The sequence below is a fragment of the Epinephelus lanceolatus genome, chromosome 11, assembly GCF_041903045.1.
Source record: "Epinephelus lanceolatus isolate andai-2023 chromosome 11, ASM4190304v1, whole genome shotgun sequence".
Classification (NCBI taxonomy): domain Eukaryota; kingdom Metazoa; phylum Chordata; class Actinopteri; order Perciformes; family Serranidae; genus Epinephelus; species Epinephelus lanceolatus.
The window spans coordinates 11534202-11561540 of NC_135744.1; the positions used below are offsets into that span (position 1 = coordinate 11534202).

General features: G+C 40.1%; 2 protein-coding genes across 3 annotated transcripts in view; one reads left to right on the forward strand and one right to left on the reverse strand.

The window, feature by feature from the left end:
* Positions 1-1892: 1892 nt before the first annotated feature.
* Positions 1893-23916, reverse strand: pls3 (plastin 3 (T isoform)). Of its 2 annotated transcripts, XM_033649749.2 has the most exons (16): positions 23803-23916; positions 17815-17919; positions 17536-17687; positions 12715-12844; positions 12360-12492; positions 9905-9986; positions 9657-9822; positions 8822-8964; positions 7755-7850; positions 7457-7652; positions 5402-5480; positions 5155-5272; positions 4936-5066; positions 3612-3735; positions 3154-3278; positions 1893-3051 (listed from the first exon to the last, which is right to left on the reverse strand). In XM_033649749.2, the coding sequence occupies exons 2-16, from the start codon at positions 17873-17875 to the stop codon at positions 2919-2921; spliced, it is 1869 nt and encodes a 622-aa protein (XP_033505640.1). In that variant the 5' UTR covers positions 17876-17919; positions 23803-23916; the 3' UTR covers positions 1893-2918. The 2 variants fall into 2 exon arrangements, with proteins under 2 accessions (XP_033505640.1, XP_033505649.1); XM_033649758.2 differs by lacking the exons at positions 17536-17687; positions 17815-17919; positions 23803-23916 and adding an exon at positions 13732-13837.
* A 2905-nt stretch (positions 23917-26821) lies between these two features.
* The window catches only part of LOC117267234 (transcriptional regulator ATRX-like), a 34854-nt gene continuing 34336 nt past the window's right edge, over positions 26822-27339 (forward strand). The window contains exon 1 of the mRNA XM_033642993.2: positions 26822-26973. Within this exon, the coding sequence (XP_033498884.2) occupies positions 26954-26973 (20 nt within the window). The 5' untranslated portion in view covers positions 26822-26953. The remainder of the gene's footprint in view (positions 26974-27339) is intronic.

The window sequence follows — 27339 nt, forward strand, 5'->3', positions numbered from 1 at the left end:
GTATCCAAACTCTTTCTAACACTCTTCTGAACACCACAGAGACAAACTCCCTGGTGCAAATGGAGCTTGAAAATCCAGATGATGAAGGCCACAGGAGACAGCCTCCTCACCAGCCTGCTCTCTGACAGAGCCTGACAGTCTCCACTTTAATCAGATCCTTGGAAAACTGGAGACTTACTGAGAAACCCATCAGGGAGCAGAGCCCTGAGGACTTTATATCTTACTGAGATCCAGGCCAATGAACAGTGAACTACAATCTGTCACCGCTGCTATCCCCTGTTGTACTGCACAATTGTTGATGGACTGTAAAGAAAATCCTGCCTGTTAACAGGAGACAAGAGCCGACAGATAACAGATCAAATGTGTCGACAGAGATCTCTCATTATAATGCATTATAGAGCATTTCCTCTTGGGACTCGACAGTCATGCATCAAAAAGCAGCAGGGGGAGGAAACACAAACACAGTAAATGTTATATTTTTACGAGGTGCTTTGTGAAACAGGTGCTGCGTTTTACAATGAAAAAGAGGGAAGAAAATAAAAGTGTGAGGGCAGTAACAGAAAGATAAGATAAGAGAAAGGAGAAGCAGATGGCAGTAAAAAGAAAATGAGGTAAACTCTTGGATCATAAAGGTGATGTTACAGAAGTTGATGTCTCTCTACAGGAGCATATCTTCCATTAGATCGACAGGTGTCTTAAATGTAGACACAGATAACAATACGCAGCAGATGAAGTTTGCTCAGTTGTCATGGATGATATTTTCTGTTCACTTTAAGGACCTCTCATCTATATTGGCATAAAACAGGCGCTTAAAAGTGATACTTGGCAGCTGTTGCTCCAAAGTAGCTAACATGGACCTTGTTGTTTACTTTTATCCAACTATTGATGTTGTGCAACAAATACAAAAACTCACTTTACCCCGTGAGATGTGAAGAAATATTTCCAAGCATAAAATAAAGCATCTACAAATGTGTTTTCAGATATACAACTTGACATGTCAGAAAAATGCTTTTTTCCCTAATCTACACATTGTTTCTTTGTCTGTCTTATTTACCAGTGTCTGTGGTAAATGTGTGTTAAATTTCAGGAGATATTCAAGTTGTGACAGAAATATAAACATGTTTAATAAAGTCCTCATGAACTGAAGGAGGATTTGGGCTGTTTTCTTGATTTGCTAGCCTGTTAGAGATGAGCTTTTTTTTTTGTTTATCATTATCATCTAGTATGTTTTGTTACTCATGTGTACCTACCAATGTTTTTAATGTCTTGTACTGTTAACTTATTTTTACTGTAACTTATTTCTTTACTCGCTACATCACCATATTTGGACAATCTTCTTTTACTGTTAATTTGAGTTTGTCTTATAAATATTGTAACTAAAACAAAAAAGCCATATGAAATCCACACACACTCACACATATACATATATATGTGTATATGTATATATATACATATACATATACATATATACCCTACTATTATTAGGTTGGACCCCCTTTTGCCTTCAGACCTGCCTTAATTCTTGGTGCCATAGATTCAACAGGGTGCTGGAAACACCCCTGAGTTTTTAGTATATACTGACATGATGACATCACACAGTTGCTGCAGATTTGTTGGCTGCACATTGATGATGCAAATCTCCCACCACATCCCAAAGGTGCTCTACTGGATTGAGATCTGGTGACTGTGGAGGCCATTGGAGGACAGTGAATTCATTGTCACATGCAAGAAACCAGTTTGTGATGATTTGAGCTTTGCAATAAGCTGGACCACCATAACTGTTTAGTGAGGATAACAGTGGCTGATTAACAGATTAACTTGTGCTCAACTCCACTTCTATGGAGGATGCCTGCTCCAGAAAGTGTGGAGAAAAAAAGATAAAAACACATGAGCACTTTTCAAATTCATTTTTATTGTTACATGTAAAGCACTTAGAGTAGACATGAACGTGAGACCAAATACAATTTGGCCATTGTCATAGAATATCATGAAACTACCTGGAATGAGTTATTGTTTATATTTGGTAATGTTGAATACAAAAGAAGGGGAAACCTGAAAGCGTGAGTACAAGTCGTCTTTGAGACGAGTAGAAGGCACAGCAGAAGCCAGGAGAGTCCAGTCCGCCTGCTCCTCATCCGACGTAACAGACCAAAAAAAAAAAAAACAAACAACCAAAAAAAAAAAGACAGAAGTCCAAGACAACACAGACCAGACACCCCCAAATAACAGCATTTACCTCGAGTAATAATCCCAAGAAACAAACAAATGACGAGTACAAGAATACAGACAGCAGGCCAGGCTGGTCGTGACTATAGTTCGACCGTTTGGCTTCTGTATACAGATATGTAGAAGTTTATGGTGCCAGTTATTAAGACATGCTTGTACTTCATTAAGTGAGAGGCAATGTTTGGGTGGTTTTCGACCTGTGCTCCACCTAAACATCCCGCCTCTCTGACTTTTTTTTTTTGCCTTGCCAAGCATTTATTCATAAGTATGGTATTCAGGAATGTGTGTAGCTTCGTCAAGGATATAATTTACTTATCAGTCCGAGTAAAAATATGTAAACAACCTTGCAGCTGGAAAAATGAATGTTTGCTTTAAAAGATAGCATCCTTACACACAAGAGTTCTGAATATTGAAAGTAACAAAGTTGTCCACTGTAACACGAAACCCATCTCTTTACAAATTTTAGTGTTGTGGATTCACTTTAAATAAGAGCACATTATTTCTCAGTAACACCTCGAAAGAGGTGGGGGTGCATGTGAATTTCTGATTCTGACAGCATGTTGTTCTCATTCAGAAAAAAAAAAAAAAAAAAAAAAAAAAAAAAGAAACGCTTCTTCTTCATTTGGGCAGCTCTTCAAAATGCTAATGGCTTGTGTATTTATGTAAGTGCCACAAAGATCCCAGCCAGTCTCTTAGGCTCGGTTCATCCCCCGACCCATCAAGCAGGCAAAGACTGTCATCACCATTTTGGGCTTGACCTCCACAAGGTCTTCTGGCAGAGCGTAGACGCGGGCTCCGATCTTCCTCGCCATGGAGATGGCGTATCTAAGGACAGAGAGGTTGGTTGGTATAAAACTGGTTTACATGTACTTATCAAAATAACAGTGAAAGATTGCTTTTCTTTGTTTTTGTCCTCGAAAATCTTACTTGGCGTTCTCCAGCTTGTCGTCTTCAGAGAGGCTGCCGGTCTTTATCAGATCGTAGTCGATGCTGCCAGGCTGGATGGCGTCTATCAGTTCCACTACTGCCAAACTGCTGCTGATCTCTTTGTCCTGATCACCACACGACACACAGATTGAAAAAACGAAAACAGAAGTTTACCAGACTGACAGGTTTGTATGACACTACCTGTATAAAAATTACATTAAACTACCAGATTTAGGTAATAAAAAACAGCATTTTGATACAGCGAGTATGTAAAACTGCTTATTTCTTTCTCATTTTAAAACCGTGAGATGCCGTTGAAAATTCAGAACAAGCTAAAACAAAACAAAAAAGACATTAGATTATTTAGTAACTCACGTCTAATGTCAAAGTTTCATATTAAAATGTCTTATTGAAATCAGCACACAGAATTGTAATCACAAAGAAAAAAATGGGTTTACCTTAAAGCTTGAAATCTTTGTTGACTTTCCAGCTTCTGCCAACGTTTTGTTCACCCATCCTACGATGATGTCATCATTTACTTTCTGTCCATCACCCAGCTCCTCCAGTACATTCAATGTATATCTGAGAGAGTGGAGATGCAGAACGTTTGTTTTATACATGAACCGAACACATTTTACACTTGAAAAAATAAAATGCCAGGGAGGAAACTTTAATTCTAGACCGCTTTTGTTTGTTTTACAAACTATGGAGTTTATCTGCATCGCTGTGATTTTTAAGGTCACTCAAATCCAAAGCATATGAAATATGTGGCTCTACTAAATATGTCAACGCACATTCTGGCATCTGAGTTTATGAAAATGTGGTCTCAATTTGGAGGAACACACACATTAACAACACCACTGGCATGAAATGGAGGTCACCAACTAACCACTCCCTGAAAATTGTTTGCAGTAAACATACAGTGTTAACACAATGAATCTAACTGTGAAGTTAATGTCGATTATAGTGTTTCAAAATGCCACACAGAGATACTGACTGAAAGACAAATTGTTATTTGGATGCAGCTGATTTAAACATCAATCTATGTTCATGTACCTAAATATCCTTTTGATTTGTTTGTTTCCCCTAGAAATCCTCGGCAATTCCAGACCCAATACTTTTAAGTGCCCTCATTCGTCATTTTTAGTTCTTTATATGTTTTAATAGACAAAGATTTCTCTGTCTCACTTGTTTGCATTGATTTAACTTCTAAATAACATTAAAAAAAACGATACAGCAGAGAATCTAGTTATGAATCCACCACACATGCTTGGCATGCCAGGCCATAGGGCTGGGTAACATTTATAAAACCCTATAAGCAGTACCCTTAAAGTGATGCTGATGCTGTTGCAGTGCGACATTCAACAATAACCTGAATGTAGTGGTGTGCAGTAAAGCCATACTTCTGAATATTGTGGTGGCATCTCAGCATGCTGAACAGCAAACTTCATCAAATACACTGTGCTCCACGTAACCACACCAGACTGTTTGTGTCTAACTGAGTAGACTTGCCAGGAGGAGAGCGGCTGTGGAGATGGCAGCAAGAGAATGTTTACCAATCTGGTGGGGAGTTGGGATGGTCCAGGATCAGAACCCTGACGGTAAAGGGATTGAATGCGGGTATCGTTTGACAGTAGATGTTTCAATACTACTAGGTGCTGGATTATTTAGATCTATACCCTAAAGGTAACAAGAACTGATACCCAGCCCCACCAGGCTGTTTGTGTTTTTTTCTTGAGGACCAAATTTCTCTGAAGTGATCATGATGCAGGTGTGTTTCACCTTCTCATCAGCTGCCACACCAGTGCCAGAGTCAGGGTAGCATTGCCATCGTTCAGGTCCTGCCCGCCGATGCCAACCAGGGAGAACTTGGCTGATCTTCCCAGTTCCACTGCATAGTTGCAATTCTCCAGCTAGAGGCACAAATAAAATAGTTGGCAAAAGACAGCCAAAACATATTTATTTCCTTGTGTAGGAACATTTTAAAGGAATCTGTTTTACCTTCTTCATGTTGGTTCCCAGCTTGGGGTAAGGCGGCTTGTTGACCTTGTTGTTCCAGTCAACAGCAACTTTAATCCTCTCATAGAGTTGAAAGATGACCATGGCATCCTGTAGGTCTCTATAAGACAAGGTTGTGTTTGATAATAATTTACATTAAATAAGTTATAAAACCTTTTCAGATGTTAGCATGTCAGCGTGCACAGGAGTGAGATCACCTCTGTCCTAGTATCTTGTTTGTGGTACATACCCGTACAGATGATTGACATGTGGGTTGACTCCCAGAGAGTTCATCCAGTTTCTGAATGTCCTCTCTTCTCGTGTCTCACCTAGACAGCAAAGGATTATGGGATTTAGCCGGCTCTGAGGCAACACAGCTGGCAGCCATACCAGAGGTCTAAGTCACAGTCAGTGTAGGTTGTCCATCTCACCGAAACTAAAAAGACCTGGTGTCACTCTGTTAGCTATAAAAGCAAATTATCTGGTATCCAGCTAACTGTCACTAACTTGTTATAAATATATGTTCTCCATACTAACTAATGTATCCAGTAGGAGCCAAAGTTAGGAGTGGCTTATTGTCACATTGTAAAAAATAAAATTTCCTGCAGGGCCAGTTAGTCAGTTAGCTAACAAACAGCAGCTGTTTGTTCAGAGCTGGTTCTTCTCAGGCTGTAATGTTAATCTCTCTGGCTGTTGTTCGTGTATTTAGTAGGGTTGGGAATCTCTCTGTGATAGACGATTCGATATGTATCTAGATACACGGGTTACGATACGATTCAAAAACGATATATTTTTAATACAGAACGATTCGATACAATTCTATGGTTAACATTTCTTGATGTAGACATAATCATACATTATAAAATAAAGAAGCCAATTCTATAAAAGTGACATTCTTACAGTATTTTCAAATTTGTAAAAGACCACATCCCCAAGCATTGTTGCTGTATGGCACTGGCAAAAATAAAATAAAAAGACAACAACAAAATCACATGTCAAATGTATTTATTTTTTGACATGGACCAAAAAAAAGTCTTGCTGAATGAACATCATTTTGTTGGATGGGATCAATATAAAAATGAGAAGAAGTTTTAAACTTTAAGTGAAGTGAACTTTAAGTAAAATTTAAGTGTTTTAAACCTACTTGTTATGTTGTTTTTATGGTATTGTCTGTGTTTTTGTATGTATCGTATATGGACTTGAGTCTGGAATAAAGTTTATTATAACGCTGTACAATATAAACATAAAGCAGAATAAAGTAATAACACGCAATGTAGGGTCAGAATCAGACATCTCCTGTTATTAGTTGATATCATGGACTGTGATGACTAGCAGCTTATCACTGACAGCATGTCAGACTATTTCTCTGTGTTTGCTACACTCTGTCATTTATAAAAAGATAAATCACTTTTCTATAATGCATCAATGATATTTCAATGGAATAAATTACTTACTGACTTATTCATACTTCAAAAACAGCATGAATAAGTGATTAACATAAGGGGGGGATCAAAATAAAATAAATAAATAAAATAAAAATCAACCAGCCACCCTCCTCCCCTGAGAAGTAAAGAACAGTCCCTAAAGTGCGGTGAGGTTTGTGGAAATGTGTTTCTCCTCTGACACGTCACATACCTGTGTGCTGCCAGGGCTCGCCTGGTATTTCTGGGCAGTCATGACACCGACGAAGACTCCTTGGACCTGGAGCCGGGCTTGTCGGTCGCCGGTAAGCCGTTATCATGCGCCGCCGTATTTGACAGGAATACGTATTTCTGTCTGTGTCTGTGACCCCGCGTTCAACCCACAAGCGGCAGGATTCGCCTTTAGTTTCTGCTGCGGCTTGGCTGCTCCCTGGTTTATCCAACCAGCATTAGCTTCTGTTCCTCATCTCCACCGGTCAAGCTGGCGTTGATGTTTACATCCATTATCGTTGTCAGTAATGCCTGCTACGGAGCATGCCACTGGCTCTCGTGTTGTTTTCGAGATGCAAACTGTTAAAGTCAGTCAACCGATTGCTAGTCTCGCAATACCTGAATCCATGACTCTACAATCGATTCGTCTAAGGATTCATGGCTGATTCGTATCGATTGAGGAGACTGCTACCGATGTAGCCGTATCTCTCGCTTGTCAAACCGGATATCCGGTCGTATCAGTTAATCGTTCCCAACCCTAGTATTTAGACCTTTTTTTTCACAGCCAAGTCTCTTCCAACATGGTAGCAGACAAGGATACCGGGAAACATGTGACAAACAACAACAATGTTTTAATACTAGAAATTAACGACCCACTCTCTCGCCATACCCACCTTCCAACAGTCCCCAGTCTATGTCCTCACTCTCAGGTTTGGTCAGCGCTGGATATTTGTTGAACAGATTGGCCACAAAGGCAAGGTTGAGTTTGGGGTTTCCACTGACCACATCGTTTGGAGTGACAAACTGTCGACAGCCGAGCCTGTCAGCCTGCTGCAGCATGGCCTCTGCCCTGTTCACGTCGTCTTTCTCCTGAACAACACACAGACCACATGCTCCGATCAGAGACACCATACAGCTGTTACCATGTGGTGAAGATACTCAACTGCGAGTGCTGACTGCCAGAGAGCTTACACTGAAGCCACTCATGTTAATGTCTATGCGTGGCTGATCTTCCTCTGTGCCTTTTGGGGAGATTTGATTCAGGAGGTGGAAATAGGCCCTCGAATCCTGGAAAATAATACAAACAAAAGCAATCAGATTTCTACTAATTAATATCCACAATGTCACATTATTGTAATATTTGTCTTGCTATTGTCTCATTAAGATAAGAAGAACAGATAAACTTGATACTGTTTGTACACACTATATTTTGTTTTTTGTCTATCATCTACTTAAATCAAATATTCAGATGGGTCCTCCAAACATGTAGTTCTGTAATAACATTAGTTTCCTTTTATAAACACTACATTAGGCATATTAAGTAAGTATCAAGCAAATACTGAATTTTAAATATAACTGTAAGACAATTAGATTGCAAAGTGTTACATTGCTACATAGAACAGACAGAACAAAGGCGAGGTATCTCAGAAAACTTCTTTTTTCTGTGTACAAAACACACCAACGAGAGATAGCATGAGAAAAAAAAAACAAAGGTAACCAGACAGGTGCCGTAGCTTGGTCCTGGCAACGCCCAACCGTGTAATGACATATTCCAACCCACACAAATGCTGTTCATCTGACATAGTAATTGCTATTATTTATCTGAACTCCCTGAGCAGTAGGACTGTTGCCAAAGAAACAAACGCACTTTTTACCTTTTAAACCACAAAATGTGCACATAATATATTCAGTGCTTACACATACATTTGACAATTTGCCAATGTTTCCCAGAAAGAAACACGAAACATTCAATCCTATTTTTGGAACAGTGGAGGCGGATATCTGAGTGAGTTTGTGCAAACACAAACATGTATGTCTGGCCCAGTGTGCTGATAGATACCTGTGTTGATGGACTTAGTAACTAGAGAGGTGCTGGAAAATAAACAAGGGGAAAAGGGTAAAACCCTGTGGACCAAAAGAACCTTTAAACCAAGACATTTGATCCCTATTATTGTTTCATAAAATTGTCATGTTCTTTCTCTACCTGCACCTAGTATTTATATCCACCTACAGGATTTAATGTCAGTAAGTAGTCCCACCTTAATGTCAGAGCTGAAGTTGTTGATCTTCTGCCAGCCAGCATTTTCCAGGTGAAAGTTTGCCCACCGCAACAGCAGTTCCTCTGGGGACAGCTTCATCAGGTCCTCCAGGGTTTCCCCGTCTCTCAGCAATGCCGCCAGCGCTGTCGAGGGGTGTTAATGATCAGTTAAGATAATGGACAACAGAGCAGGAAACCCTTGTGATTGAGCCTGTTTACACCTGGTATTAATATGCGTTTTGGTGATCTGAACACCATTGGGCAGTCAAAACACATGGTCATTCACATCTTTGTCTATGATGCGTCTCCAGCTGACCACGACCTGTGTTCAGATTTCGTTACTGGGTGAGTCATATTAGGTAGAAGGTCTAAGTGCCCCACTCACAGTTATTACGTCCACACTCTCGCTAGTTGCTCGCTAGTCACATTAGCGGTTGTGTTGGTGCAGATGGAAATATCGCTGTCTGCAGAATTCAATGCATCTCCTTCCACAGGGCAAAAAGATGGATGGTCATGGAACACTTTGTCCAACTAGTCATAAAACAAGCAAGTTAGAGTGTTAGCGCACTGTCACCAAAACAACCACTATGTCCTGCGCTGATGGCATTAGCATTTACAATACAAAAGACATGCAATCCCAGACCACCTCAGCAAGTGGTTTGAGTGAGTGGATCACAAGGAATATTGGTGGTGGTTTACACTTGTATTTAGCGCTGTCCGCTTGTCATCAGACGACCGAAGATGCTTGTTAATATCAGGTGTAAACCGGTTCACAGGAACACAGGCTTAATACATGTTATGTAATGGACCTATCAACCTATCAAAATGCCCCATACCTTCATTTCTGCTAAGCTCGATGTCAGCAAACAGACCGATCTTGATGATCTGCCACAGCAGGCCCAGCACCAAATGGGGCTTCCCCTCTTTCAAGTCTAACGCACCAATGTTCACCACATGGCAGCCAATAGCAGAAGCTGAGTTCAGGGCCAAGTTCAGATTCTCCTGCAAGGTTTAAACATCAGTTGTTGGGAAATTCCAATAACAAGCAAGAGAAACAGCAGCCCTGACAGTAAAGTCATCTGACCTGTGTTGTAAATGGCGTCAGCTTCTTCTTATTTATGGCCCTCTCATCGATTGTGTCTGGCACTGACAAGTTAACCATTTTGCTGTGAACAAAACCAAACATGAAATTTTATCAGACATCTGATGCAGTAACCTCGCTGTAAAATAAGGCAGAGAGAGTGACTGAAATGTTTATGGTTTGCAAAAGATAAATGCTTGTGACAATGTGGCATTAAGCAACTTGCTATCAAAAATTCATCCTACTGGCCAATTGGCCAAATGTTGACCTTTACGCTATTCTCGAAAAATGAATGGATAAATAAAAAAATATATACAGTACAGGCCAAAAGTTTGGACACACCTTCTCATTCAATGCGTTTTCTTTATTTTCATGACTATTTACATTGTAGATTCTCACTGAAGGCATCAAAACTATGAATGAACACGTGTGGAGTTATGTACTTAACAAAAAAAGGTGAAATAACTGAAAACATGTTTTATATTCTAGTTTCTTCAAAATAGCCACCCTTTGCTCTGATTACTGCTTTGCACACTCTTGGCATTCTCTCCATGAGCTTCAAGAGGTAGTCACCTGAAATGGTTTCCACTTCACAGGTGTGCCTTATCAGGGTTAATTAGTGGAATTTCTTGCTTTATCAATGGGGTTTTGACCATCAGTTGTGTTGTGCAGAAGTCAGGTTAATACACAGCCGACAGCCCTATTGGACAACTGTTAAAATTCATATTATGGCAAGAACCAATCAGCTAACTAAAGAAAAACGAGTGGCCATCATTACTTTAAGAAATGAAGGTCAGTCAGTCCGGAAAATTGCAAAAACTTTAAATGTGTCCCCAAGTGGAGTCGAAAAAACCATCAAGCGCTACGATGAAACTGGCACACATGAGGACCGACCCAGGAAAGGAAGACCAAGAGTCACCTCTGCTTCTGAGGATAAGTTCATCCGAGTCACCAGCCTCAGAAATCGCAAGTTAACAGCAGCTCAGATCAGAGACCAGATGAATGCCACACAGAGTTCTAGCAGCAGACCCATCTCTAGAACAACTGTTAAGAGGAGACTGCGCCAATCAGGCCTTCATGGTCAAATAGCTGCTAGGAAACCGCTGCTAAGGAGAGGCAACAAGCAGAAGAGATTTGTTTGGGCCAAGAAACACAAGGAATGGACATTAGACCAGTGGAAATCTGTGCTTTGGTCTGATGAGTCCAAATTTGAGATCTTTGGTTCCAACCGCCGTGTCTTTGTGAGACGCAGAAAAGGTGAACGGATGGATTCCACATGCCTGGTTCCCACTGTGAAGCATGGAGGAGGAGGTGTGATGGTGTGGGGGTGTTTTGCTGGTGACACTGTTGGGGATTTATTCAAAATTGAAGGCACACTGAACCAGCATGGCTACCACAGCATCCTGCAGCGACATGCCATCCCATCCGGTTTGCGTTTAGTTGGACCATCATTTATTTTTCAACAGGACAATGACCCCAAACACACCTCCAGGCTGTGTAAGGGCTATTTGACCAAGAAGGAGAGTGATGGAGTGCTGCGGCAGATGACCTGGCCTCCACAGTCACCGGACCTGAACCCAATCCAGATGGTTTGGGGTGAGCTGGACCGCAGAGTGAAGGCAAAGGGGCCAACAAGTGCTAAACACCTCTGGGAACTCCTTCAAGACTGTTGGAAAACCATTTCAGGTGACTACCTCTTGAAGCTCATGGAGAGAATGCCAAGAGTGTGCAAAGCAGTAATCAGAGCAAAGGGTGGCTATTTTGAAGAAACTAGAATATAAAACATGTTTTCAGTTATTTCACCTTTTTTTTGTTAAGTACATAACTCCACATGTGTTCATTCATAGTTTTGATGCCTTCAGTGAGAATCTACAATGTAAATAGTCATGAAAATAAAGAAAACGCATTGAATGAGAAGGTGTGTCCAAACTTTTGGCCTGTACTGTATATAGATCACTTTTGTGGCAAAAAATACTTCACAAACTAAAATGTAAGCCTATTTACGGACTTTTAAGGCCTAAAATTAATAAAAAAATTGATGTTTTAAGAAATTAAAATTTTTTTAACGACCTGCAGACACCCTGATTTATATCAACTTATTTTAAACTTTATTTTCTACTTTAGTTATTAAGTTTTATTTTGTTTCAAATGATATACAATTACATACCTTGAACTGGTGATTTAACAAAACCCATCTCAGATTTGGAACAATATGTATTTATTTCTGTATATTCTTAATTAATGTAGTAATATCTTAATAGTTTATCTTCTCTGCAATGTGAGGCAGAGTGTTGTTATGGTTTAATGATATCCCAGTAAAGGCTCATATTTGTCTTTCCTTCAGGCAGAATGTGATCACAACAAAGTGCAGTGGGATGCAGGTATCTGACATTTATTTAGCCAGGTGAGGGAGAGGGGAGTTGTGCTGCTAGCTTGAGGTGAAAACAGGAACTCTCACCATAGTACTATACCATCTCCGACAGATTTGAAGAGAGAGTCTGTGTTGGGATCCATGGGCAGGACGTGTTTGCAGTCGGGGTCTTTTTCCAGAGCAGTGTTGATCCAATTTACAAAAGCATATCGCTCCTCCTCTGTCAGGATGAACACACACAGGCATCAGTTAAAAGCAAAAACACCAACAATATAATGTAGCTGTATCGCTCATTATGAGTCATATAAGTGGGTCACATTGTCCATTATGGGTTTCTTTATGGGTAAATGGAGCATCTGCAGCTGGAGTGCAGAGGTTACAGTTTATGACAAACATCAGCAGTGACTGGAGAGAGGAAAGGGACGATGTACACACGTCCTACCAGAGAACGAGTGTTGTGTGCCTTCGCTTGACAGCTCAGACGTCCCTCCGATAGCCAGGATGCCTTCTTTTCTGTTGATGACCTTGCGGAAAGTTTTTGCTACTTCAGTGCCCCTCAGCTCATGGACGATCTAAAACGAGACAAAAGAATGCTCAGACACCAAATACCACTATTCCTCGAAAATACCAACTTATTGTTATAGGCTGAAGTTTGTGAAATATGAAGACATATTCATGTACATTTTGATTTGTAGATAAGAAATCGAGTTGTAGTGGTTAACCAAGTCATTGCTTTGGCCAATAATAACTAGCAAAATAACCCTCTGCCATTCATATGTTTCAATCGTGGCATGTTTGTGGACAAGTGTCCGCATTACATCAGTTTAAACAAGGAAATTAAATATTAAATAAAATATTTGATTTACCCGTCCAATCTAATGAAATTCAATAAACAAGTTCTGCTATAAATACTACCATTACAAAGCAAGTAATGTTCAGGTTTTTGTTGACAATGTCAAAAATGTGTAGTTTTATTTTTATGTTTATTACTGAGATCATAAAGGTAGTGTTGTTGTTCCTACTTTTTTGTCCTCTCTATTTACATACATGAGGAGGTCAGAATGAGAAACACCTCTACAAACAATGCAATCCAGTACAACACCACCATTTACTTTGACCTCAATGCTAATTTAACACCTCAATGGCAGCATCAACAAACACACATCATTAAAAACATTATAGACATCAAAAAATAGACTTAGCTGTTGAGCAGTTGTGTAAGATTGCATTAGATTGTACAGGTGTATCTAATAAAGTGCTCACTAAGAGCAGATCAGTCGCATATTTTGTTATTACACCATGATTCTGGTGAATTGATTTGTAGAATCTTTCACAAATAATTTTTGTTACCACAAATCACTCATGATTTGTCATTCATTTTCAAAAATTTTGGCTTGATCAATAGATTTATCAATGGTGAGAAAGCTTTTTGGTTGCAGCAATACTTGTGTGCAAAAACCTCGATCATCTTCTCTCCTTGCATCCCTTGTTGGGCTGTAGAGCTTCTGCTAGCCTCCATGACAACCGGCTGGCATTAAAAAAATAAAGCCAAGCTGCCAGCTAAAAAGCTGAGAAGATAAGAGGTCAAGAAAAACATTGGGTTGATGGGTTCATAAAAGCAAGTGATGCTGTGTTGTGCATGTAAGTACACTGTAGTGATTTAAAGTGAGACTGTGCATTCACTACACATCTAATTATTACAGTGTTGAGTGTGTGAGTGCCAGTATGTCATTATCAACAGTAACAGTAAATCATCAGGGCTACAGCTGATATCATCCTCCAAACATACACCACCCTCAGGCTTGTCCCAACATCAAATAATGATCTCTAAACATTAAGTGGGTCTCAACAACAACTAATGAGACCATAGAGAGTTCTGTATGTAGCTTATCACAAAGCTGACTTTGACAATACGTATTCTATGGTAGTGTGTGCGATACTTCCTGAACCTGAAGTTATCGCTGCTGCTTCATCAGTGACCTCAGCCCTACGGGTGTTGGTGTGACCACAATGAGCTATTCAGCCTGAGTGTGAGCACAGCACTCTTTACCACAAATATGCGGCAGGTCACAGTGTGCCAGCTTGCATTTTTCTGGCCACTCTAGGTAAAAGAGGTAGCCACAACAAGACAATCATGACCTTGCAAAGAAAGATGATTTCCATTTAATTGTACAAGTTGGCAAAAAGCTATCCCTTTAATCTAACATTCACATCTATGGGCAGTAAGGCGGACATTCACATTCACTCTATATGCATTTAATCTAGTGGAGGAGAACACGCCTCCCTAATACAATGGCACAATGCTGCTTAGCACCTAACTGGAAAGTCCCAGATGTCCTCCCTTCCCGCCAGCACATGGACACAGCATTGCACACTGCAACAGCCAAATCCATATTTTGAATAATCACACAAATCAACTGATCAGTCAGGTACATTTCTAGATAAAATTATTCAGGGCTCAATGATAAGAATTGCCCAATTGCCCGGGGCAAGTGAAATGCCACATTGGGCTTGTAAATCTGGCAACTCACTTGCCTAATCATGCAAACCAAAAAAAATACATTGTTTTTTCCAGAGCTGATGAAAGGAAGTAGCTTAGTAGTGAGTCATCTCCCTCCCTTCTCATATCTGCTGAGAGTTGCCCATGCGCAGTACTGAATACAAGTGAGCACTGCAGTTATTCTGGAAACAGGAGTTTAATTGGGTGGCGTTAGAGGTTATGGGTGAAACTCTACCTCCAACAGTCTGTTGCAGGTTTGAGAACTAGGAGGAAAGACGGGCTTGTTTTTAATCAAAATTAACTTTGTGCTATTTCATAACAGCTAATGAAACAATTTCCATAGTGGCAAATAAAAATTGACTTTGGGCAAGCAGACTTCTGACCCACTTTCCCGACCGGGTAAGTGAAAATATACATTGGTTGTTACAATTTAAATTATTTTTCCAAAGGACAGGCACAATTTACAACAAAACCCATATATAAAACAACGACTGGACATATGTTTAAATAGCTATATAAAAGCCTAAATTTAAATGGAAATAAAATACTTCAGATTGATTAAGTTGAAATAAGCTAAATGAAGATGCTGTCTATTAAACAGTGTCTAATCAGAAGTTTAGTTAAAGAGGCAGAGAAGGAAAAGATGCTTAACGCTCATCCTCCCCCTGGCAGCACTTAAGATCTATACAGTCAACACAGTTTTAAGGTGGGCAGCCGAGATTAGTGTCACCAGTTCAGTATCACAAAATGTCTCCCCTTCTGTTCCTGAGATATGACGTTGAGTGATGGCCAAATAGGGTTTTTGCAGAACTTTATGATGTCACAGTGAAGTTGACCCTTAACCTTTTGGATATAAACTGTCATCACTTTTATCCTTTAAAAATTTGGTGTTATTAATGTATAAATTCTTGAGTCATAGCCAAAAACCTGATCTGTGAGGTCACAGTGACCTTTATCTTAGTCCTTTGACCACCAAATTCCAAATCAGTTCATCCGTGAGTCTAAAGCTGTGTTCCCACCAAACGCGAATTTGCGCGTCAAGATTACATACAAAGTCAATGCAAAGACGTGAAATCGCGCCGGGCAGCGCGATGAACGCGGTGGACGCGATAGAGGCGATCATCCAGACGGAGTTCCTGGTGAAACTCGCCGAGCTGGATGTGCTTCTGCAGGATAGGGTGAACCCAAAAATGACGGCGTTTGGCACTCCGACGCATTTGGGACTTCCAGAGCAGGTACAAAGCAGCGATGGTGGTTATCTCAGCCATGGTTGTCAGTGGCTACCCGGAGCTATATGATACTACATGTCTACTCTACAGAGACCGCAACAAAAAAGAGCAGGCTTGGGTGAAAGACGCCGAGGAGACTGGTCTACTTGGTAAGTTCTGTAAATATGTGTCTTTAATTAGTTTGCAGAATGGTTGTACTATGAATGTTAGCACTAGCTTAGCTCCAGTTAGCACAGCCGGCTTCCCCGCTACTCGCGCGAATGACGTGATAACGCGAATTAACAAAATGGTCAGGTGTCCAAACTCGGGCGTTACGGGCGGCGCGTTACGAGCGATTAAATCGCGTTCATCGTGTTTGGTGGGAACACAGCATAAGTGGACATTTGTGCCAGATTCGAGGACACTCCCCCAAGGCCATCTTGAGACATTGTGTCTACGAGAATAAGACAAATGCAAGGTCACAGTGACCTTGACCTTTGACCACCAAAATCTGATCAGTTCACCGTTGCGTCCAAGTGCACATTTGTAACTAATCTGAAGACACTCCCTCAAGGCATTCTTGAGTTCACAAGAATGGGAGGGATGTCTGCACATGCGTACGTACATATGGATGGACAACCTGGAAACAGTCTCCAGTCACAGCCTCCAGTCACAGCCATTGATGGAGTGTAGACAAGAAAAAGACCTAACGAGACGAGAGCGTCCCTGGGGACAGGGGAGAAGCGGCTTGCCTTACAAGCACGTGTGGACAAAGTTCACGCAATTGTTCTCACTGCTAGAGGGGGAGGAAAAAAAAGTACTCGTACTCCAGCTTTATTTTCAGGAAGTCACCGTAGAAAGTGTACCCTTATTTTTTGCAAACAGATAATTGTAGAATTAGTGACATCTTTTTAGTCACATCACTTTTTTTTCAAAAGCCTTTGAGTAATGCTAGCAATATGTCGTGTGTTTTTTTTACTCTATTTTAAAATCATATTTAATTTTCTAAATTGTTGTACTTTTAATTAGCTGAGAGATTAAGTTCCACACTGAAACACATTTTATGTGAAGTCACAGATATTCGGACACAATGCAATTTGATTCACTTGTTATTATGGTCAGAGTATGTACCCTAAAACAGGACAATGTAACTATCATAGAAAGAAAAAAATAAAGCCAGAAAATTGTTTTAGTTGATGCTCCTGATCTTGAGATCTTGAATCATGCTGCCCTCTTCTAACAGAAGCTGCCTCAGTGAATGACTGCTCTCTCATCACGGCTGAAACAAAATACTGGAACTCACACCACTTTGCTGACCTCACTTCCACATTCCCTGAGTATGTATGTGTGTATGTGTGTGTGTGGTTTGTAGAGGCCTTTCAACTCCGTCGTGCATGGAGCTGCTAAAAGTTGCTTTGCGTAGCGGCCCCACCCAGGAGGGCGAGTTGCTTTTAGGCAGAACAGAAAACAAAGACCGATTCAGAGTGAGAAAAGCTCTGGACTGAAGGGAAAACTTCTTGACGGAACAAACTGTTCTGAGCTCTGTTTTACGTACTGACAGAAACTCCTCGAAGCTGATCTTATTATCCTTGTTGCGATCGAGTTTCTGGATGATCTCTCGAACCTGGTATCCAGGTAGGGAATGGCCGGCATCTTTAAGGAGCTCATGAAGTTCATAATCATTGATATATCCATCGCTGTCCAGATCTACACAACATAAAACGGAATCATTAGACACCAGGACATATGGTACATCTAAGGCTGGAACAACTGCAACATATTAATAATATATAATATAATAATATACTGTCATGGTAACATGGATTTTACTCACCAATTTTTCCAAATATCTCCTCCATCTCCTCCATATCCTCTTTTGTTAGCTTTCCAGTCATGTTTCTGTGATTGACCTGAGGTGGTCAGTCAAAGAAAGATGGGACTGTGGAGAGAAAAAGAGCACGGCGTCATCAACAGGGTCTTGAAATGACAGGACAGAGGACCTAAGGGGAACCCCATCTTCATCAGTCTCCCATAAGACCCTGTAACTTATCAAGACCGCACACTGTTCAGCTTCTCAGGTCACAGACCGGTCTCAACTTCGCCAAAAGAGAAGTGAGCTTTCCTCTCTAAGCACAGCAGAAGTCACTCTTCTGTCCGGTTTAAAAAATCTTAAAGTAGTACCTAAAATATCCGTCTCCTCACTGTTCCCGCTGATCCCCACCCAGGCTGATCATATCTACTGTTCTCTTTAGTTTCTCTCTTTAGCTCTTTTCCTTTTCCAAGCATGACTCTCTCCCATAATCAAAGTAATTTCCTGCTCCATTGTATAGCAACGAGCCCATGCTGAAAAAAAAAAACAAAAAACACACAGGCAGAGAAGCTGAGACTATACTGCACTCTTTTGATGATTTTACACAACCCTTTCTGACAAATCTGCTTTCTGTAACATGTCCTCCAAATCCTCCAAAATGGACCTCTTTTATTAGAATCTCTTGCTTTTATAGTCTTTTTATCAGCTCTACAAATCAAATTTAATAATGTTATTTTAGTGTTAAAACAATCTTTCACGCAAACTGAGCCAGCTGTAATGAAAAGCAAAGGAGACTGCATCCAGTGTTATGTGACAACATAAAATCTGGATTATTTGCCAGGCTTCTGCAGGGGCTGCTCCTCTGAAATGTTAAGACCTTGATGCTGGTTTATCATGCAGCTGTTTGGGTTATTTTGTCTAAATTTTAACAGACAAAAGTGTCCTCACCTAGCAGAGGGACTTATTTAAAGAGACTAAAGTCATATAACAAGACTCAATCTCAGTTATTTTGCTTGACTATAAACACAGTGTTCCCGAACTCCTCTGAGGCAAAGCAGCCATGTGAAAATCACTGAAAATAAGGAATTCCTCTGAGTACCTCCTTCCCATTCTGTACTGGCGAAGGAATGCATGAGGTCTGGGTAGATCGAGCCTCACTTACACAGAGGTGAGCAGGGTGTGCTGCCTTGCTCTCCAAGGCTAAACTGGTATGATGGCATTCCTCTCGAACACAAGTGTTCAGAAAACAAAGATGAGGTCTATACTGTGGTGGTGAACTAAGGATCACAGATTTTTCCAGACAGAAGAGTGTTCCCATTTCCTGATTTAAAGTACAGATTGTTGATTTTCACAGCGTATTAGTCAGAACTCCTGGGCAAGGCCTTTTCTGGTTTCCACAGTGCTACACGTGTAAAACCATAAAAGGAAATCGTTGAATGTCCAGTCATTTAAATGGATTATAATCCACTTGATTATCAGTAATAATTACTGAAGGTACATATGCCAGAAATGGTGAATTTCTTTGAGTGGTTTCAGCCCATCTAGTCTTCCTGTGGCCACAGCAGCCTCACAGGCACACATTCAGGCAGACGAACAATGAACAAAAGTCCAGTAACCGTACATCCTCTTTCATGAATGAAACTATTAATAGTATTCATGAAAGATGATTCAACAGTAGCCATGTGGTCTCTGAAATGTGACTCAGTTCACATAATGCTATTCCTACAAACAAAACAAAGTGATGAAATAACACTTTGTCCTGCAAAATCCAAAAGCTTCCCAGCAAAGTTATTAAGATGGAATCATTTTTGTCCATTTACAGTTTAAAAATGCTCAAAACAGTGAGAAAATAAAATGGTTCTAGGTAGCAACACTAAGGCTGCATTTGTCTCAGAGATACTTCTAAAAGCCATGCTATGAATCACAGAGAACAGGGTGTTTTTCTTCTACAAAGTAATACTAAATCGGGGAAAGCACAAACTCCTGACTAAACGATTAGGAAAATGACGATGCCAGTGTTGCTATATTTAACTGTTCTCCAAAAGGATGTGAAATGTGGCCGCTGAAGTCAGCCCAGCTACAATAAGGGCCGACAAACATTCTGTCCTCTGCCAGCTCTCGTCACACCCTCAACAGAGGGAGAGTGAAAACAGAAGAGGGGTTAAGTACATGGAGCAAGGGCACAGATGGCAGTGGACAAATGTGAGACGTATCACTGATAGTACAGAAGAATAGGGGGTTTGTAACCACCGCCACAAACGACGGCAATAAATCCCGTGTAACACTAGAAAATGAGTTCAGAGCGTCAGGCTCCGAAGACAGTTGCTGTCTTTGACAGCTGGACTGTGTGCTTCGGAGAAGAGAAAATTCCTGCGCTCTTCAACTGAACGCAGCAGCAAGCTCCTCGATAGAGTGGCTCATATTTGCCTAAAGGCATATCAATACTCTTGATAGAGTTCAATCACATTACTGAAATGTCAGCATTTAGCTGCTGTGAAAGACTACATCAGAATAACGCTGCCTACTTTTGACTAATACTGTAAATACCAAGAAATATTGGGAATAGATTTTCCAAATTGCAAGATGTTGCACTTTAAACTGAAATTATAGGGTATTCAAAATAACTCCTGAAAAAGGTCTACAGGGACAACAAATGCAAGGCATACACACTTCTCTGTGGGTTTTCAGACATACAGATCACATGATATCTAGCCGTAGCAAAACAAGAGCAACTGGACTTGTTTTGTAATCTTTAAAGACATTTCTACACTCATTCAAGAAGCTCTCTCATCTATCTTGCTCCTGTTTTACAAGAAGATTTCACACACACACACACACACACTTACACTTCTTTCCAAGGACTAGCTTTAATTGTCAAGCCAAAAAAAGCACATTGACGCCATTTACGGTCGCTTTTGATGGATCTTACAGTCAATTTAAAGCGGAGGGCTGCTCCCAGATGGCTGAGTTAAATGTGTAGAGTCGACACACCCCGCCCTGCCAGTGCTTCATCCACACAGTTACATGGGAAATGTGAGGCACACAAATAGATTGGGCACCCTTCCCAAGTGTGGTCAAGTTCATATGCGCACACCCAACATAGTCTGCAAGAACACGGACATTTTTACTCAGTCACAATCACCCGCAGATGTGACTCAAAGTGACTCATAAACACCAAACAGTCTCTGACACCAGCCATTTAGTTCCTATTCAGGTCGTGTGGATAAGCATAGCCATGCTGACAGGTAAGGAAGAGGTGATGACAACAAATTCTGTATGTGGAGTTTACACAGCTCTGACATCATGCGCAGCTGCAAGCATATCACCATGGGCTGGGTTTAGGGGCGTTCTAAAAGCATTTAAAGCTAGAGTATATGGTGAATCATCATGAAAATATTCAAAGGAAATGGTTTGTTGACAGTATCCCTGACCATATCTTTGCAATTTGCTCTCTATAACTCACTACTTTTCACGAAGGGATGCAGCAGTAGTAAAAGATGGAGCACGTACAAGAGGCCTGTGCTAGCAAAGGTGTTAACACAGGAATCCCTAACAACCATCACTTAAGAATGTCATTAGACAGGTTACTTAGAAGCCACTGAATCAGATGGGTGAGGCGGTTACAGCTGCAGGTAATCATCCACACCTACAAGGGTTTGCCATTACTCAACAAAAGCATTGTAAAGCATTATCCTTTAAATGCTGTATAATCAGAGGGCACAAGGCACAGTTACTGTGATACACCCTTTCCTCACACAAGCATGACGTGTGCCCGTGAGCAAGACATTGTACACTTCCCTGCTCCAAGGTCATCAATATGTGGCTGACCCCTGACCTCCCAAAAAGAGGACAGACATGAGGAGAATGTCTCTGTGAAAACTCATGACTATTTTTTTCTGTTGGTGTAGTAAAAGTAAAGTAAAGAGCAGTGAGTGTAATCCACTGTACTTCACACTCAAATATGTCCTCTATAGAACTTTCATAGAGGAGTTTACATTTATCTGGACAATTCATCCTTGAAAATAGCCCCAGCACTCACAGGATGTACCCATCATGTTGTGTATTTTTATGAAGATTGAGATTAAACAACATTTTCTATTCATAAATTAATAAATTAAGGGGACTGTATAGCCTTGGCAGACATTGCTTTCTAATTAAAATTAGATTAAAAAAAGCAAATGCAGCTGAAATATTTTTTTACAAAAATATAAAGCTGAAGACAAACAACAAAAAAGTAAAAACAAGTGTTGTTTTCAAGTAACTCAATCACTTTCACTGCATCAAAAAAACAACAACAAGTGAAATGGCACCTGTTTAAAACCCTACAGCGCAGAAAGTAGGCCAACCTGTTCATTCGCACAGGTGTGTGCACGAGTAAGGGCGGAAACAAAATATAAGCAGACTCCCTCCTCCTCCTTGACAGTCTGGTTTGTCTTTACAGAGATAATATCAGACACGTAATGTCTGTATTTAAAACACATACACCTCTCATGTGGTTCTGCAGCATGAATAAGGGAAGTTCACCTTTTACTTCAGCTTGTGTAAAGCATAGCGCACATACCACACATGCACATTCATGGGCAATCCGGCCACACCAATGAGGATAATGACAGGCACGGTTAAAATGATTTATAGTGTTTTTCCCCACAAAAGGATGTGCAAACAGCGCTTTTTTTCCACTGCTGACACTATGAACAATACTTTATCTGCTAAGTCCTAATATAAATAATTGAGCTAACATTTTTGCTGTAAAGAAATAAACATCTTTTACAACATCTCTGCCAAAGTAAGCTGCTGCCCTAGTGAAACCGGATTTAACTATGGATGGACAATTAGAAATACTTAACAATATTGTCAAGAATTACAGCAGTGATGCAGGTAATAAGACCACTTCTAAGTGCTTGTATTCACAGCACACTTCTTGTTCTACTTCACAATATTTATCAAGTTTAAATGTGAGTCTTTCATATACTACGTGATACAGTCTTGTTGTTCAAGACTGTCCCGACAGTGATCCACAATTGGGATCCCAGATGCACATGTGCTGCAGCTCCAGATGGCTCTACAGGAAAAATCTGGTAAATCACTCAGAGCAGTAAACAAGTTTACATAGACCACCGTTTTACATGAGCGCAAAAAATGCTGAGTAACTGAACAGGCTGTCTCATTTCAGTTTTCAAACATCCAACAACCTTTAACAACATCTGCTAAATCCCCACTTTACATAAATACCTCACAAGTACAATGTCTTTTTAAGGATCAGTTATACTAACTCAAGTACAATGAGTGAAATCTACTCTGCAAACGTCTCATACTATTTCAAAGAAATGTGGCACCGAAAGGGAGGGGTATATCTATTCATAGACAAGTCAAACATTTAGTAGGATTGTGCTGGCATAATATTAAGTGTCAGCAGGACAAAACGTGATCTGTCATCAGAGGAGCACTGAAGTTATACACACTTAGCATTTCAAAAGACCTTTAACACTTAGCCTCACCTTATGTAAAGACTGTGCGTGTGTGTGTGTGTGTGTGTGTGTGTGTGTGTGTGTGTGTGTGAGAGTGAGTGAGTGTATGTATGGGTCATTTAGCTTGTGCACCGGGAATATTTCAAAAATTAGTGCACGCTCCACCTTTCCAGCCTCCTCCTGTGAGCGACGGTGAATTAATCAAACTAATACCTACTTCTACTAAAAGTTATCTGTTTACAATTTAAAGCAGTAAGAGGCTATTTCATGTCATCATTTATAGGACCTATCCAGCGTCGCGAGGATGAATAGGCTACAGTGAAGGTGTAGCTAAAGCTAGCCGGCTAGCGAGAGACACGCAAGTTTTACAGGGAGGAAACTATCCCTGTTTACTCTCACAAACCCATCCCTCTGCCCAGAGGATAACAGCTACCACACAGAGGAGAGGTTAAAACACTAATGTTATTTTTAATAAACACTACTGAGACAAACTCTAGCTGTAAGGAGCTGTTGGTCTAGAAGTTGCCAGGAAATTGGTACTCACTGTCGGTGCGCCTGAAATTCCAGACAGCGTCCAGTTTGCAGTCCTACCTCCTCCACGTAGAGACAAAAGTAGACAGCCGTTGGAATGTTGGCCCCGCCCTGTCGGTGACGTCACCGCCAGACGTTCATGTCCGGTCTGTGGAGCATAATCCATGTCATTTAAAATACTCAGTTGAATAAAATAAATAAAGTTGGAAAAAGAGGCTTTACAAATGAATTTAAAATGTTCATGGTTTTGTACATATTATTTATATCTAATGGGCTTTCTTTTACATATCCTGTGTTTATATTTGTACATAGAGTAAATACATAACCGTAGCCTATATTTTCACTGTAAATATAGTATTATTATTATTTTTTTAAGAGAAGATGAGATGTTGCAACCAGGTGCCACAGCAGAGGGACATAATTAAGTACAGATGAATACAGAAAAGACTAGGTGTAGATGTGGGGGCACGCTCAGACATTTACACCATAAATTGATGTGTTTCATACATAAGAGATGAGCTAAAAAATAAATATATAGAATAAGAACAGAAAAAAAATAGAAACTATACAAGAGCAATTAAAATCAAAATTACAGGGCAGTTTTAAAACTAAAAATTAAATGGGTATTAACTACTGTACAAGTTTTTGTTTTTTTTGTGATGCATCTTCTTCGCTGAGTTCAATATTTTTCCAATATGTTGGACTTTCTAGAAGGCGAGAGTCATATTCCAAAGTCTACTAGTAAAGGCAAGATATTTGTATCTGTAAAAATATTAGGAAAATTGTGTTCATAGCAAACCTTTGTTAAAGAGGTCAACAGATGTGCATGAGGGCAGTGCAGTGTATCTGTTTTTTCAGTTTAAAATAAATTCTGTTAGTAGTACATGTGACCTTGTTTCACCCAATGTAGGATGACTCTAAATGATAATTCTGGGGATTAATTACCTGCACGTAATCAAGGCACCTCTAGTTTTACCTGATTCTATCTGGATGATGCTTAAAAGTCATCCAGATGACATCAGATACAGGTAAAGATCTGCCCATGCAGGAAAAGCTAAAGACTAACAAAGTCAGAATATAAAGAGACTGAAATCAGTTTGCAGTTGAAATTAGTGTAGTGGCTGGGGGATAGTATGCTAATAAATTATTAATATCCAGACATCCATCAATGATGTGTCTTTGCAGTGTAAGCTACAAGAGGGTCAGTGTTTGCTGCTGACAGAGGCCTGTTAAGAATTGGAAGAAATTTAAAGCATGCTATCAGCAGGATCTACAGGAAGACATTAATGAGGAGGACCAAGGGGCACAAGCAGTTTTTATCAGAAGCCCAACTGGAGTAAAAGCTCTGAGAATGTTGCAGGAATAGAGAGCTGCAGGGAAGTCATTTGTACCAAATGCTGAAAATGTATCCTGTTATACAATGTTTAGTAGTAGAAGAGGGTTAGAGCTAATCATAATGTCAGCTATCAGCGAAATATGTTGCTTGAAATATGAGACACAAAGTGAAATGATGAGTGCTAAACTGAGGTAGAAGGATACGTAAGAATTTACACTACTTAAGATCCAAAGACTAAAGATTGCGGAAACTCTCACCCTACACTCATCCCCTTTATCTGACCCATAACTGCATTACTTTCATCTATCTATCTATCTATCTATCTATCTATCCATCAGCAATGGTCAAAACTGTAAGACAGACAGCTGTTTTCAAAAAAGAAACATAATATAAACAGCAAATCTCATATTTGAGCCACACTCCAGGATAGTGGGCGGCAGTAATGCGAGATAGATTAACATTATAGGTCAAGCGTGTTAAAAACACTTAACGAAACATTCTGCTTGTGATGCAAGGGCATAGATCACACCCTAAAAGCCATTCTACAGGATTGTTGCAAACATAATTAGTCCAGCTTTTCCAGTTTTAGTTGGGTAGGGATCACAAAGGCACAAAATGTAGGCCTATGCCATACAAAACTGGGCCTCACTGTTCCATTATCAGCTCTACCTCCGTGGAGATTCATTGTGCCATCCATAGATACAAGTCTGCAACATAAAGTAAAAGAGAAATCTAAAAAAGCACAACAGTGGACAATAGTGTAAAGATATATTGATCATCACCAACACAAGTTATTTCTATTTACAGGTGGTTCAAAAGAACCAGAGACTATAGGTGTGGCATTCTTCGTGTCTCATTGTTAGGGAGCAGATCATCTGTCAGTAAATACAGCTGAATTAATTGAAATATCATTAGCATTTCAATGGGTGGAAGAAAATAACCAACCCAGTGTTGTAATCGCCTCTTATAGCCTGTCAGCGCTTTCCAGCATTATGTCATCATGCAGACAGGATATTATGTCTGAATTTTATCATGTGCTGCACAGACTACATCGCAGGGGATTGGATATCTCCTTCCTTTGGGTTCCTGCCCATGTAGGGGTGGAGAAAGTATATGTTGGCTACACAATCACTCTAACAACAATTAATTGACATGCAAGTACCATTAAGTGAAGCACAGGTTAAAACTATCATAGAGGACTGTATGAACAAACCTGGCAGGAATACTGGGACTGAAGTGACACAGGAAGACATCTTCACAGTATTCAAAAACATGTGGGTGTTGGTAGATTACAGAGTGGGAGCCTGAGTAAAGAGATGGTCATTACCTCTCTGAGGATAGCACACACAGGATGAAATTAAACTCTCCAGAGAAAAGGGAAGCATCGTACTGAACTATGCACACACTGTATGAAACTGGAAATGTCAAACATGTAGTAGACTGCATCAGATGGAATGAACAAAGAATGGAGTTGACTAACTGAAGAAAAGCACAATATTACATTAGGGAATCTACTAGGAAAGTAAACAAGAAATGTACGTAAGCTTCTATTTAATTATTTAAGAGGAATAACAGGAATAATAGAGAGAATTTAGTTTTTTCTTTGTTTTGTTTCCTGCCAATCTACTGCGCCACACTCCAGTCCAGTAGGTGGCTATAATGCGCCTGAAAGTCTGTTTGCTAATCGCCATTAGATTTAAAGAGGAAGAAGAAGCTTCTGCTGGTGATGTGATGATGAACGCAAATTGAGCGGCATTTTTCTCTGGAATATTGGTACCATGATAGTGTAAGGACTTGAACGACTTCGGTTGTTCACCTGCTTAGCGATATGTCTGCAGCAACGCTGAGGTAAAAACTGCGGAGCGAAATACGGCTATCTACTACAGACTATAACAACGAGCTAAGTTAGCTTAGCAACTAGCTAACGTTAGCTGTAGCAGCTAACAGCCAATTCTACTGATAGACAACGATAATTGTAGCTTAGTAGCCGCTAATTAAAATTTTGAATTTAAAATAATAAAAAAACACAAACGTGCCTAACACAGCATGTACGTCATGTGAATTTCGAAAAAACTGGTTTTATTGACGTCTCACACGTATCGTTAGCCTAATTACAACGTTAGCTATTTTTCTTCGTAGTTATTGCTACGATAAGGATAGCCTGACATTAACCAAATTCACATTAATGGACGTTGACGTGATCTGCAGATAAAC

Bases quoted from the DNA above. Each gene is read 5' to 3' on its own strand.
- pls3 (XM_033649749.2), bottom strand. From the start codon at position 17,875: ATGACTGGAAAGCTAACAAAAGAGGATATGGAGGAGATGGAGGAGATA. The intron at 5,273-5,401 runs GTATGTACCACA...CTTGTCTTATAG, and splicing joins CATGTCAATCATCTGTACGG to AGACCTACAGGATGCCATGG. The intron at 3,736-4,935 runs GTGAAACACACC...CCACTCTCTCAG, and splicing joins GTGTGGCAGCTGATGAGAAG to ATATACATTGAATGTACTGG.